General features: G+C 36.1%; 1 protein-coding gene and 1 non-coding gene across 4 annotated transcripts in view; one reads left to right on the top strand and one right to left on the bottom strand.

Annotated features, from left to right (window-relative positions):
- AQR (aquarius intron-binding spliceosomal factor) overlaps positions 1 to 12762 on the bottom strand; it is an 89626-nt gene that overhangs the window by 2062 nt on the left and 74802 nt on the right. For all 3 annotated transcript variants that reach the window (XM_036446731.2, XM_036446748.2, XM_036446739.1), the window contains 3 exons: positions 10431 to 10601; positions 6790 to 6875; positions 2606 to 2780 (listed from right to left, as the gene is read on the bottom strand). In XM_036446731.2, coding sequence (XP_036302624.1) covers positions 2606 to 2780; positions 6790 to 6875; positions 10431 to 10601 — 432 coding nt within the window. The remainder of the gene's footprint in view (positions 1 to 2605; positions 2781 to 6789; positions 6876 to 10430; positions 10602 to 12762) is intronic.
- Positions 9472 to 9590, top strand: LOC118710541. Its single transcript, XR_004985439.1, has one exon. It is a non-coding gene; the product is annotated as a small nucleolar RNA SNORA32 (small nucleolar RNA).

The following is a 12762-nucleotide window of genomic DNA, read 5'->3' as shown; positions in this document are numbered from 1 at the left end:
AGTCTAAAGCAGTGGTTCTCAACCTTTCTAATGCCTCAACCCTTTAATATAGTTCCTCATGTTGTGGTGACCCTCAACCATAAAATTATTTTCGTTGCTACTTTATAACTGTAATTTTGCTACTGTTATGAATCATAATGTAAATATCTGTGTTTTCAGATGGCCTTAGGCTCTACAGCAGGGGTTCTCAACTTGTGGGTCACGACCATAGGTTGAGAACTGCTAGCAGGGTCTTCTAATATATAAAGGTAATATATAGATGGCAAAGAAGGGAGGATCCAAGATGGCTGCACAGGTAAACACCTAACCGCAGCCGCACACAACAATTTCAATAAAATACAGCTAAAATATAAAATGGACATTGCCCAGAGCTACAGGAAAGTTGACTGACTGGAAATTCTACAACAAGAAGCAAGGAGAAAACCAGAAGGAAGAGAGGAGGAGCTGTAAAAGCCTAAGGCAGAACACAGAGACTTTTAAGGCTACCAACTCAGGAAGCTGGGAAAATGCCAAGACAAGGAAATAGATCACAAACAAAAGAAATGGAGGACAAAAAGCGACTGGATATAGAGTTCAAAACCACACTTATAAGGTTGTTCAAGAATCTCCTAGAAAAGGCCGATAAAATAAATGAGACCTATGAGGATATGAAAAGGGATCAACTAGAAATAATGAGGGATCAACTAGAAATAATAAGGGATCAACAAGAAATAAAGAATACATTGTCTGAAATGAAAAATAATATTCAGAGTCCTAAAAACAGAATGGAAGATTGCAAGAATCAAGTCAAAGATTTGGAACATAAAGAGCAAGAAGACATTCCTCGGCAGAAGCAAGAAGACAAGAGAATCCAGAAAGTTGAAGATAATGTAAGAAACCTCTGGTACAACTTCAAGTGAACCAAAATCAGAATTATGGGGGTCCCAGAAGATGAGAGAGCAAGATATTGAAAACATACTGAAAGAAATAGTGACAGAAAATTTCCCCCACCTGGTGAAAGAATTAGACCTACAAGTCTAGGAAGCACACAGAACTCCAAACAAACAAAAGGAATCCAAAGAAGACCACACCAAGACAAATCATAATTAAAATTCCAAGAGCAAAAGACAAAGAGAGAATATTAAAAGCAGCAAGAGCAAAACAGGTAGCTACCTATAAAGGAGCACCTATACTAGGGGTGTCGAACTCAATCAGAGAAGGGGCCAAAATCTAAAATCCAGCCTAAATCGCGGGCCGAATGGTTTACTGAACAGTCATAAACTGTCATTGTGATGGAAACGCAGCGGAGTGCAGTGATGACAGCGCGGTGCGGGCCACATTGCAAGGCCTGGCGGGACGGATTTGGCCCGCGGGCCTTGTGTTTGACACATGTGAGCTATACAATTGTCAGCTGATTTCTCAACAGAAACCATGCAGGCCAGACGGGAATGGCAAGAAATATTCAAGGTGATGAATAGCAAGAACCTACAACCAAAAATAATCTACCCAGCAAAGCTATCACTCAGAATCGAAGGCCAGATAAAGAGCTTCACCAATAAAAAAAAGCTAAAGGAGTTCATCACCACCAAACCAAAATTATATGAATTGCTGAAGGGGGTTCTTTCGGAAGAGAAAGTAAATAAAGATAAAAATTATGAACAACAAATAAGTAACTATCAACAAGTGAATCTAAAAACCAAAAAAAATTTTTTTTAAATCTGATGAACAATATTAACTGTTGAATATAATAGAATCAGAGGTATGGAAGGAGAATGATCTGATGATTCTTAGGGAAAAGGGGAGAGGGGGGTGTGGGAAGAGACTGAACATAAACTGTGCACCTATGGATGAGGACAATGAGGAGTGGGGAAAGGTCAGAGGGTGGGGTGGGAACCTGGTCGAGGGGAGCAATGGGGGGGAGGGGGGAGAGAGGAACATCTGTAATAATATGAATAAAGATTTATTTAAAAAAATAAATAAAATAAAAATAAAGGTAATATAAAAAGAATAAACCAGAAATAAAGAGACTGCTTTTATGGGGGGGAGGGGAGAGTAAAGGGAAGAAAGAAGGAGAGAGAGGAAACTGGAAGCAGGGAAGAATGAGGAGGGAGAGGCATTTCTCTGAGTATAACTTGTTGTTAAATATACATGTATGTGCTGCTCCCTCCCACATTTTCCCAGAATGTAAGCTTAAGGCTTCTCCAAGAGCTAAATTATTTATTACTCTGTTAGGTCCTTACAAAGCTACACAATGATTATGAACACGGACTCTGGAGTCAGCCTGCCTGGGTTTTCAAATCCCGAATTCTTCATCTACTAGATGCATAGCCAAACTACTACTCTACTCCTCAATTACCTCGTGTGTAAAATTGGGTTAATAAGAAAACCTACTGAGCAGGGCTGTTACTGAGATGAAATGAAATAATGTACATTAAGAACTAATTGCTTGATGCATGGTGAGTACTCAATAAATGTTGGTATACATTATTTTTATAGAGAAAATCTAATTTAGTTCCTTAATGCAAGCGACACTCAAATCAGTAATTGGAAGATCTGTCTGATGACGTTCCTACCTAATGTGATCATCCGTAAGAGAATGCAGCTGTATAGAATGCAGAAGTCCTACCTTTCTACAGGTTGGGAAAGGTTCCGTTGGAATTATATGCAAATGAAGTGGGCGGGCTGTGAGCTGGCTGAAAGCTGGAGTTAGTTCAAAACAGTTTTGGAAGAGGGAGACTCTGGCGAAGATATAAAGTCCAAGTCTGGCTCGAGACATGGCCACCACTAAGCGACGAACATCCCTTTGGGAAACAAACAAAATTAATTAACATACATCAAAATTTATAACATATTTATGTAGCTTCTTTCTTTTTCTCACATATTCAACTAAATATTCCTATTAAGCCAGGACCGGTTTGGCTCAATAGATAGAGCGTCGGCTTGGGGACTGACGGGTCCCGGGTTCGATTCCGGTCAAGGGCATGTACCTTGGTTGCGGGCATATCCCCAGTAGGGGGTGTGCAAGAGGCAGCTGATCAATGACTCTCTCTCATTGATGTTTCTAACTATCTCTCTCCCTTCCTCTCTGTATAAAATCAATAAAAAATATATTTAAAAAAATAAATTAAAAAATAAATAAATAAATAAATAAATATTCCTATTAAGCTGTGTCAACAAAGAGTTAAGTTTCTTCTAAACTTAATAGAATAAACATTAAGTTAATGTTATGTGACTTGTATACCAAGTACAAAGTTAATGCTTTATCGCTAATTTTTGTGTTGACTTCTTCTTTGGGGTGGGGAAATCATAAAATAACTGATGCACTGACTAAACTGATCCAAATAGTTACATTGGTATTATGATATCAGTCACCAGTAGTAAGTCAATCTGAACCAACCTTCCTCCATTTCTTCACCTATAAACCCCATGCTCCCCAAAGTGGAATTTTACTTCTTGGTAATTTTCACCACTTTTTTATACTTATTTGTAATAATATTTACAAATATAAACATACTAGAGGCCTAGTGCACTAAATCACGAGGGACCCAGCGTCCCTCCTGCTGCCACTGCAGTACATATCAATGGACCTCCTGGTGACCAGTTGTTTGGTCGTCCCGGCATTCCGGCTACTGGCCTTTTATAATATAGATAGCATGATGACATGATATAACACCACATAATACCATGTCTTTTTTCATGTATTACTCTAGTACCTGGGCTCAATGTCTGGCCTACAATAAGTATTCAGTGTTCACATAAACAGTAATAAAAATGGCTAAATTGAATGACACAACCACACATGTGACTAATGAATATCAGCTTTCTTTATCTCTTAAAGGAAATATATGCTTTTAAAACTTTATTTGAGTCAAATCAATTTATAAAAAGAATGATATACATTAAGTCTAACTTTAGTAAGTGTTTTAGTAAAAAAAAGATAATTTTAGTTTCAAATATAGAGGACTGTTTGTTTTCTGGTGATGCTCTTACGTGGCTATTTGAATTTATATTTTACAAAAAAGACTTTAATGAATAATAATAAAATCTAGTAAAATTATCCCTGATCCTTGAAAGTAAGTATTAGAGTGTTACAAGAGATCAAATGTTACAAAGATAATAACCAGGGACTCTCCCATCCTCCCCACTACACAAAACTATGAGATGTTCACTTAGGTAGGAAAAACCATATCCCTTCGCATAACATTCTGGTCTCCCCTTCACACCCAGAAGGCTCTCCACTTCTAGGCAGAGCACAGATCCAGGACTGCAGCAACCCTGACCTGGTCCCTTGGAGGAACTGTGCAGCAAAGCAGCTTTGCAAGCCTGATCTCCCTGCACAGGAAGAGGGTTACACTAAGATCCTCTGCAGATGTAAGTATGGGCACCTTCTAAGGATATGCTCAGTGTCTCCCCAACTGGACCCTATGCTCCATGAAGGTAGAGATCACGAATATTATAAGAGTTATTTCTATAGGCCCAGAACCCAGCACACTGCTAAGTAATAGACTGACTTGAAAGGATCCATAATGAGTCTGAACACTGTGAGCATGGCAAACTACCAGTCAGAAGAGTAAGAGAGCAGACAGGGTTCCCTGAGGCTGTATCTTAAACTCAGGGCAATGAGATCACCACCTGCTTTCAGCCCCAGAACACGGCTGGTCAGGAACATTGTTCAACCACAGGCCTTCGTTCTGACAGACCCTTACCTTATTATGAGGACAACACACTGCTTTGCACTGAGCAAGTCCCCAGCATTTCTATTAGTACCTGGGCTATTGAAATCAGGTGAGTGAACAAGAACAACAAATGTTGGGAAAGGGACTAGAAATGTCTCACTACTCTGGCTTCTGAACAGGCCCAGAGTGTCCCTAAGACAGGTTTCTGGAACTAAAGCAGAATAATTGGCTCTTACACCATCTCCTAATGAGTCTACCCTGGATGAAAAAGATGTGGGCAAAGGAAATATGACAGGCACTGGAAAACAGAAAGGGTTAACCACAGAGTTACACATGACATACATCCTAGAGAAAGGAAAACATGTCCACACAGAAGCTGATACATGAATGTTCGTAAAGCATTATTCATAATGGCCACAAAGTGGAAAATCCCCAAATATCAATCAACTAATAAATGATAAATGAAATGTGATATATTCACACAATGGAATGTTATTTAACAATAAAAAGGAATGGATATTCATACATGATACAACAGGAATGAACCTTGAACACATTATGCCAAGCGATTCCATTTAAACCAAGTGCCTAGAATAGGTAAATCTAGGACAGAAAGGAGAATAGTGGTCGCCACGGACCTGGGGAAAGAAGGGAGTGACTGTTGGTAAGTACAGGGTTTCTTGTTGGAGTGATGAAAATGACCTTAACTGATGGGGAAGACAGCTGCAAAACTCCATTAATACACTAAAAATCACAGGCTTGTACACTTAAAATATGTGAACTGTACAGTATATGAACTATATCTCAATAAAGCTATTATTTAAAAGAGAAATAAGAAGGAAGTAGGTTTCCTTTATCTCTCGACACTTAAAAAATAAAATATTAGAAAAAGAAAGATATGAAAGATTATCTCTGTGAACCAAAATATCCAAGCAAGGTTTGGTAAAATTCTAGCTAAGATAACTACAAAATTTACGTAATTGGAAGCATAAATAATACTTAAATGAACATTTCCCCTGTATAACCTAACAACACCTGAACCATCACTAGGAATTTTAATGAAGAAACTGGACGTTCAAGAGCAAATTTTGACAAATACAAAGAAGATTGATTACATGAATAATGGTATTTTTGCTTAGAGAATCTTGATATTAGACAATGCTCTTTTTTAACCTTTCATTTATGATAAGTATTTTACCATCATTATCTATTTTTTTTTTTTAAGTTTCCAGAAAAGTCAGGCAAAAAATAGCAGAGAGCTAAAGTCATGGGAATCCGGAAAAGACAAAGCATTACAGAGTAAGAAAAAAAGGTGGGGAGAGGAGGAAGCAGTGCTCATGCGCTTACACTGTGAGTTTTTGCGTGATTTAATTATATAATTGTAATGATGCCCCATTCAAACAGCAGCTAGTTATAATTCTCATTGCGGAAAAGAAACCGCTTTTTAGAAAACCTAGTCTCCAAATACTTGCTTGACAAAGAAATAAACAAAAATAAACTATATTTTAGAACACTACAGTCTTCAAACAATTTCTTTGCTTACTCTTACATAAAATTATCAGTCAAATGGAACCTGGGCACTAGGCTGAGCTCCAAACAGAGCTTGACTTACTGATTACACTATGAGAGCCTGAAGAATTTTCTTTTTATATCCACCAAATAAAATAATAAAAATGAACTCTTCATATAGTTTTGCAATTAAGTCATATGAGATGAAGGTTTATATAAAACTAAACGGCTGCTTTGTATTCAGAAGACATTATTCCCATAAATCTCTAGTGCATAAGTACCTTACAATAAGTGACAAAAATAGATTATTGTTTGTTTTGACAATTCTTAATCCTGAGAGAACAAATGGTTCCTTTATCCTCTAACACTGAAGCTGACAGACTGTGTGGAAACACCAGAGATCCTGTGCAATGAAAAAGTCATTCTGAAGAGACAGCTCGTACCACTTTACTTCTTTTAATTTCTGACAGATCCATTCTTACACTCCAACATACAACACCAAAAGCTGCCATAACAATTAATTGTACTTTAAATTTTTAAAAAGTCAAACTACTTAGCCACAGAAATTTAAAACTGACGCAGACAGTAAAGTTCAATGGCATTATAATAGTTTTTCCTTACGCACCTCAGATGGCCCACTGCCCTGGTTCGTACTAGAGAAAGGAGAATATAATCATTCTGTTGACCTTGAAATCTGTCAACAGTTGTCACCTAGAAAGAAAAAAAATGGTAAGTATGGCATACTTGAAATAATCAATCCATAATAAACATGACCATATAATTGCCATTCAAAAGACAAATTAATGAACGTGAACTATTTGAAATAAACCACGGTAACCAGATGGCTATGCCCCTATGTTACTCATCTTTACCTCTGCTGAGCTGAATAACATCTGTTGAATTCACAGTCTTCCCCTACTAACCTACTCAATTCCATGAAAGCAGGCACTGTGTTTAACTCATTATCTGGTATCCTGGTTTGATGCCCTGCAATATAACTTAGCTTGCTCACTTATCATTTAACACATTCCTAGTTCTATAGCATTCCTCTATCAAAAAACAAACAAATAATATTCATAGTACTTATTATCCAGTTTGAAAAGAAATGTACAAGTAAGAAAATTCAGGGAGGTTTCAGTCTAACAAAAAGCCTAAATGCTTATCCTGCAAAAATTACAATCATGGTCCTACCTTTGGAAGTTAACATTTCTTTTGAAGTCAGCTTCACAGAGGTATAACTGACATACAGTAAAATGTACTCAAGTGTGCAATTTGATGCATCCTGACAATATACAGTATATTCCCTTAAACCACTACTACAACCAAATTTTCCAAGACCTCAGGCTCCTTTCTGTCAAATCTGTATTCCCCACCCCAGGAAACCACTGAGTTGTTTTCTATCACTACAGATTTTGTCGTAACCAATTCGAAAATTCCATAAAAATGGAATCACTATGTACTTTCTTTTTAAGTTCTTTTACTCAGCATATGTTTCTGAGACTCATCCATGTGTTGTGTACATTAAAGTTCATACTTTTTTTTACATCATTACTATTCTACTGAATGCACATACCACAATCTGTTTATCTACTCACTTGTTCATGGCATTTGCGTTGCCTCTAGTTTTGGGCTATTTTGAATAAAACTGCAATGAACATTCTTATATAAATATTTTTGTGCCATGTTTTCACTGCTGTTGGATAAAAGCTCAGAGTGAAATTGCTGAGCTGTGTAGAAGGGTGCATGTGTAACTTTATAAGAAACTGTCAACCTGTTTCTAAAGTTGCGGTACCACTTTATACATTCATCAGCAATATTCCAGTTCCAGAATTCCTATCGCTCCACATCTTTGCCCACACTTTGTATATGTCAATCTTTATAATTTTAGCATTCCACAGCGTGTATAGTGGTATACCACTATAAGTTCAATTTGCATTTCCCTGACAACAAATGATGATAAACACTGTTTCACATGCTTATTTGCCATTCATAGGTCTTCTTGTGTGAAATACCTGTTCACTACATTTGCCAATTTGGTATTGGGTTGTCTTCATTTAACAGTGACTTTTACAGACGTTCATATATTCTGAATTCAAGTGCTTTGCTCTTGTGTGTGGGTGTTACATTAGAAAATTCTGCTCCACCCTGTCCATGTGGAGAGCTTATCTCAAATGAGAAGGGCTGACAAGAGGATGAAATGAAACTTGGTCTCTGACTTCATCACCAAGTCCCTCTAACCTGGAGCCATGCTACTTTCATCTTGCTAAGGGAAGGAGTAACTGTCTTTATTATTTGAATTAAGTTTTTCTGTTATTTATAATAAAAGAACTCAGATATTGAGTTTCTTCTATTTCTAAACTTTCTACATCTCAAAGTTATTAGCTTCTCAATTTTCACTGTCTGTACCCCTTATGGAGTGTCTATGCCTCACCATAGTCCTTTCAATCTTATCTTCATTTCTATAATTTTGTTTTATTTTCTTCCATTCCATATTTTATCTCTTGCTGAGTTCTTTAATTTTCTACTTTATAGCCCTCCTTCTCAGATATGGTTACTTCATTAAAGTACTTTAAAATTCAAAGCTAAATGTGTATTCAAAATTTCATCTGTCCCAGGGCAACATGTTTTTTTCTGGAACATGTATATTGTCAATTAGTATGTTTTGATGCTCTTTACCTGATTTTCTTTCCTGTATAAACTGAGCTTGTGCTAGTCTCCTCATCCTCACTATTTTACCACTCAGTAAAGTGGATTCCTTATCCACTTACTATACGAGTGATTAGGGTTGGGTGAGCAGGACTGTGTTCTAAAGGTTGGATTTTTTTTCACAATAGAAGGTTCTCTTTTCTTCTGCTACTATAGAGCCAGTCTATTTGCAAATAAAGCTATGGCACATACAGCTCACCTAGAGGTTTCTTTGAACCAATCTGGGGACCAGGAAGGTATCTGCTCACTCCAATTTCTGAATCCACTGTTCAGAAACAGGAATGTGGCTCTTATACTTCAGAGCATGTCACTCACCTTCATGAAGTGCACACCTGCAGGCACTTCCAAGACCAGTCCCCTAAGTTCCCTTTTTCCCCTATTTCCTTCAAGATTTTAGTCACTCCTTTCTGGGTTATCTCACTAAAAATGGAGTTTGTCTTCTCCCCATTTTCCTCTTACTTTTGAATTATTTCCAAGGAAAGATGAAAGAGCTTTTATACAGCCATATTCACAACTAAAGTCATAACCTCATCATTACTAATACATTTGTTTGGTTATTCTTTTCAATTTTCAACATTTTATTGACAAAATCAAGCGTATTTGTTTATTTTTTTATATTATTGCCCACATCTCATTTGCTGTGAACATGACCACAAAATATTTTTCCCATTAGGTTTTCTTTCTGCTATATTGCTAACATTTGGCCTATTGGGAACATTTTATGGGCCCTTACTTATTTCTGTTGCCTAGATCAGCTCTGTCCAATATAAATAAAACACAAGTTATATGTGATTTTGTAATAGCCATCAGTGAGATTTTCCAACAGCTGTCTGAAATCTCAGGAGTCTTGCAGATGTTTTGTGTAGCTAATCCTTCTGGGTTGCTAGTGACAGACAATTTGATGTGATCACATGATCATCCAATGTTCCTGTTATATAAGACTAACTGATGTGAAAACTATGGATTGAGCAAGAATTATTTTTAAAAGGATTAAGACTCAAACTCAGGAGGAACTAAGGCAGTAGAAAGAATCACATGTGAAATTCCTTATATAAAACTTATTAACTTTAAGTAATTGTGCCTATGTTACACATTAAAAAACAAAAACAAAAACACCTTTAAAAAAACAATCTTAGGTCTGGAGGCACTTCACAATTCTTAATCTTCAAGGAAAAAAAAACAAAAACTCCCCTATATACACACAAAAAGAGAGAACAAATTATACTTTTGCAAACAAAACAAAAAGTAATACAATTCCCATCTAATTTTATTTGTATCATTTTGCCAATAAAAATGTTATAAACATTTATTTCTGATTACAAAAATTTTCAGTGTGGTAGTTAAGACAGAAGTTCAAAGCAAACCAACAACACTGACAGATAAGTTTGTCAGAGAATTACTTATAGTTTCTATGACAGCATTTTCTCACATATCTTAAAAGGAGATAGCAAAGAGAAGAAGTGGGACAATATAAAGAACTCATAATAAATACAAATATTTCCATCTTACCAATATCATAAATAAGAGAATATATATATATAAAAATATTCATAAAATTACCTTATTTGGTCTTCCAATCAATGGATTGTTCCCACATCGTCTATTGATAATGTCACGAATAAGATGCTTTTGCCCATTATACGTTGTTAGAATACTGATCTTGTCAGCAGGGTAACCAAGTAAACACATATACATAAAGAGGGCCACTACATATTCTGCCTCTCCAAGATTCTGCAAGGCAAATATAATCAGATTGTGTATTTATTGACTTTTCTTTCAATTTTATATAGTTAATCAACTAGCACAACTAACACATTAGCAGTGAAAAGTTAATAATTTGGACAAATGAACACCTTACCTGAAACTGATGAGTAACATTACTCTAGAGTAACATTGATAAATAAATGTAGAATATTTTAAGTATTACCCTTTGACATTTGCAATATATTTGTAATAAACACCATAAAATAAAAGTCACCAACTTAAAGACTTAATATTTTTGGGATCACAACAATCACAATGCAGATGGATAATGTTCTGCTGCAGGGCACTGGAACAATGAATGGCTATGGAAAGAAACATTAACCATAAAGGGGCGAGGCAATGGCTTAGAAGCCAGTATCAGATTCAGTCTAATAACACAAACATCCAGCAGTACTGTAGTCAACCTTCAAGTTTTACACTATGTTCTTCCTTCTTCAGACTTCACAGTATTTTTGTGTTTTGTGTTTGTTCTCTTATGATGGCTGCCACCTCTACTTTGGGTGGGAAGAGGATGTGGCCTCAAATTAGTCTGTCTGGCTGACTTTAGAGAGTGGTCAAAGTTGGAGGAAAGGAATCCCCTGAGCCTGAAAGTCAGGAAGCACAGATAGGCTGCTTAGTGCAGGTCAGAGAGGCTGATGGAAGGAGTAAGAGATGAGAGAAGAATGTAAAAGGAGAAAGAAGTATAGCAAATAAATAAATTTTAAAAAAGATAAGCAGCTGCATTGTGTGTCAAGGCAACAGGAAAATTAAAGAAAGACCTTCAAAAAAGCCATTTATACTCTGTGACACTCATGACACTCGCACAGCTTGTTATCTCTCAAATCTTCTGGTTCTTTGGAAGACAGCAGAGAAAAAAAGCTGCATGACTTGTAAATCTTATCAACAGCAAACTACATTTATTTAAGCATCAGCTCTAATATGGGTAAAAGATATCTTTTGGTGTAAATGCTGCCAGGCCTTTTCATACCAATTACCAATATATATTTCTATATATTTGTTTTTCTGTTCCTTTTTATAAATAAAATGGAACACTACAGATATACTTACAACTTGATTTTTCCCCCCCATTTAATACAGCATAAACATTTTTCCTGTCAGCAAACCAGGTTATAATGTTGTCATTCTTTTTATTTTTTAATATATTTTTATTAATTTCAGAGAGGAAGGGAGAGGGAGAGGGAGATGGAAACATCAACGAGAGAGAATCACTGATAGGCTGCCTCCTACTCACCCCCCACTGGGGATCGAGCCTGCAATCGTTGTATATGCCCTTGACCGGAATCAAACCCGGGACACTTCAGCCCACTGGGCGACGCTCTATCCACTGAGCCAAACGGCTAGGGCTAATGTTGTCATTCTTAGTGGCAATTCAGTATTTCATTATATGGAATAGGTAACAATATAATTAATCCCTGCTGATAAGACATTCAGGTTGTTTCTAATTTGCAAAATAATTTGTAGTAAATGAAAAAGATAAAAGAAACATTTTAGTATATAAATCCTTTGTAAACTCATCTAATTTTTTAAGGAAGAATTACTAGAAGTGAGAACATTGTGCTTTTAATACATACCGACAATATGCCTACCAAATTTCTTTCCTACTAGCTTTGCATGAGTTTCAAATTTCCCCAAACCTACACCAACAAATAATACCAGAGGTTAAAATTTGTGCCAGCGATTTGTACTTACTATAAATCTATATTTGTGAGTGTGTGAGAATTGCATATTCTTATCTTTATTGCATTTTTTCTGTTGGGGGAGCTGATTTTTTTTTAAAAAGCAAAAACTGTAAGATTTCTATCTAAATGCAGATTTCAACATGTTGTTTGTTAAATGTTGAAAAATTTTTTTTCTCAAACCAGTATTTTTCTTTATGATTTTTGTTTCTGTGTAACAAGCTTAATAAGCTCTTTCTCACCCCAACATTATATATTCATCAATATTTTCTTTCTAGAAAGTTTTCTAATAGTTCCCCTTTGTGTATGTATCTTTACTCCATTTGAAATTAAATTTTTTGTGCTGTGTGTAAGGAGAGGATCTAACTTTCCTTCATGTAATGACTGGCCACATGGCTCGTATCACTCACTGATTTAGGTAGTAGTTCTACCTGCCAAATGCAAAATAAACT

This window comes from Pipistrellus kuhlii, unplaced genomic scaffold (assembly GCF_014108245.1).
Source record: "Pipistrellus kuhlii isolate mPipKuh1 unplaced genomic scaffold, mPipKuh1.p scaffold_m20_p_1, whole genome shotgun sequence".
Classification (NCBI taxonomy): Eukaryota; Metazoa; Chordata; class Mammalia; order Chiroptera; family Vespertilionidae; genus Pipistrellus; species Pipistrellus kuhlii.
The sequence above is the reverse complement of the archived record's forward strand: the minus strand, read 5'-3'. Positions and strand labels throughout refer to the sequence as shown.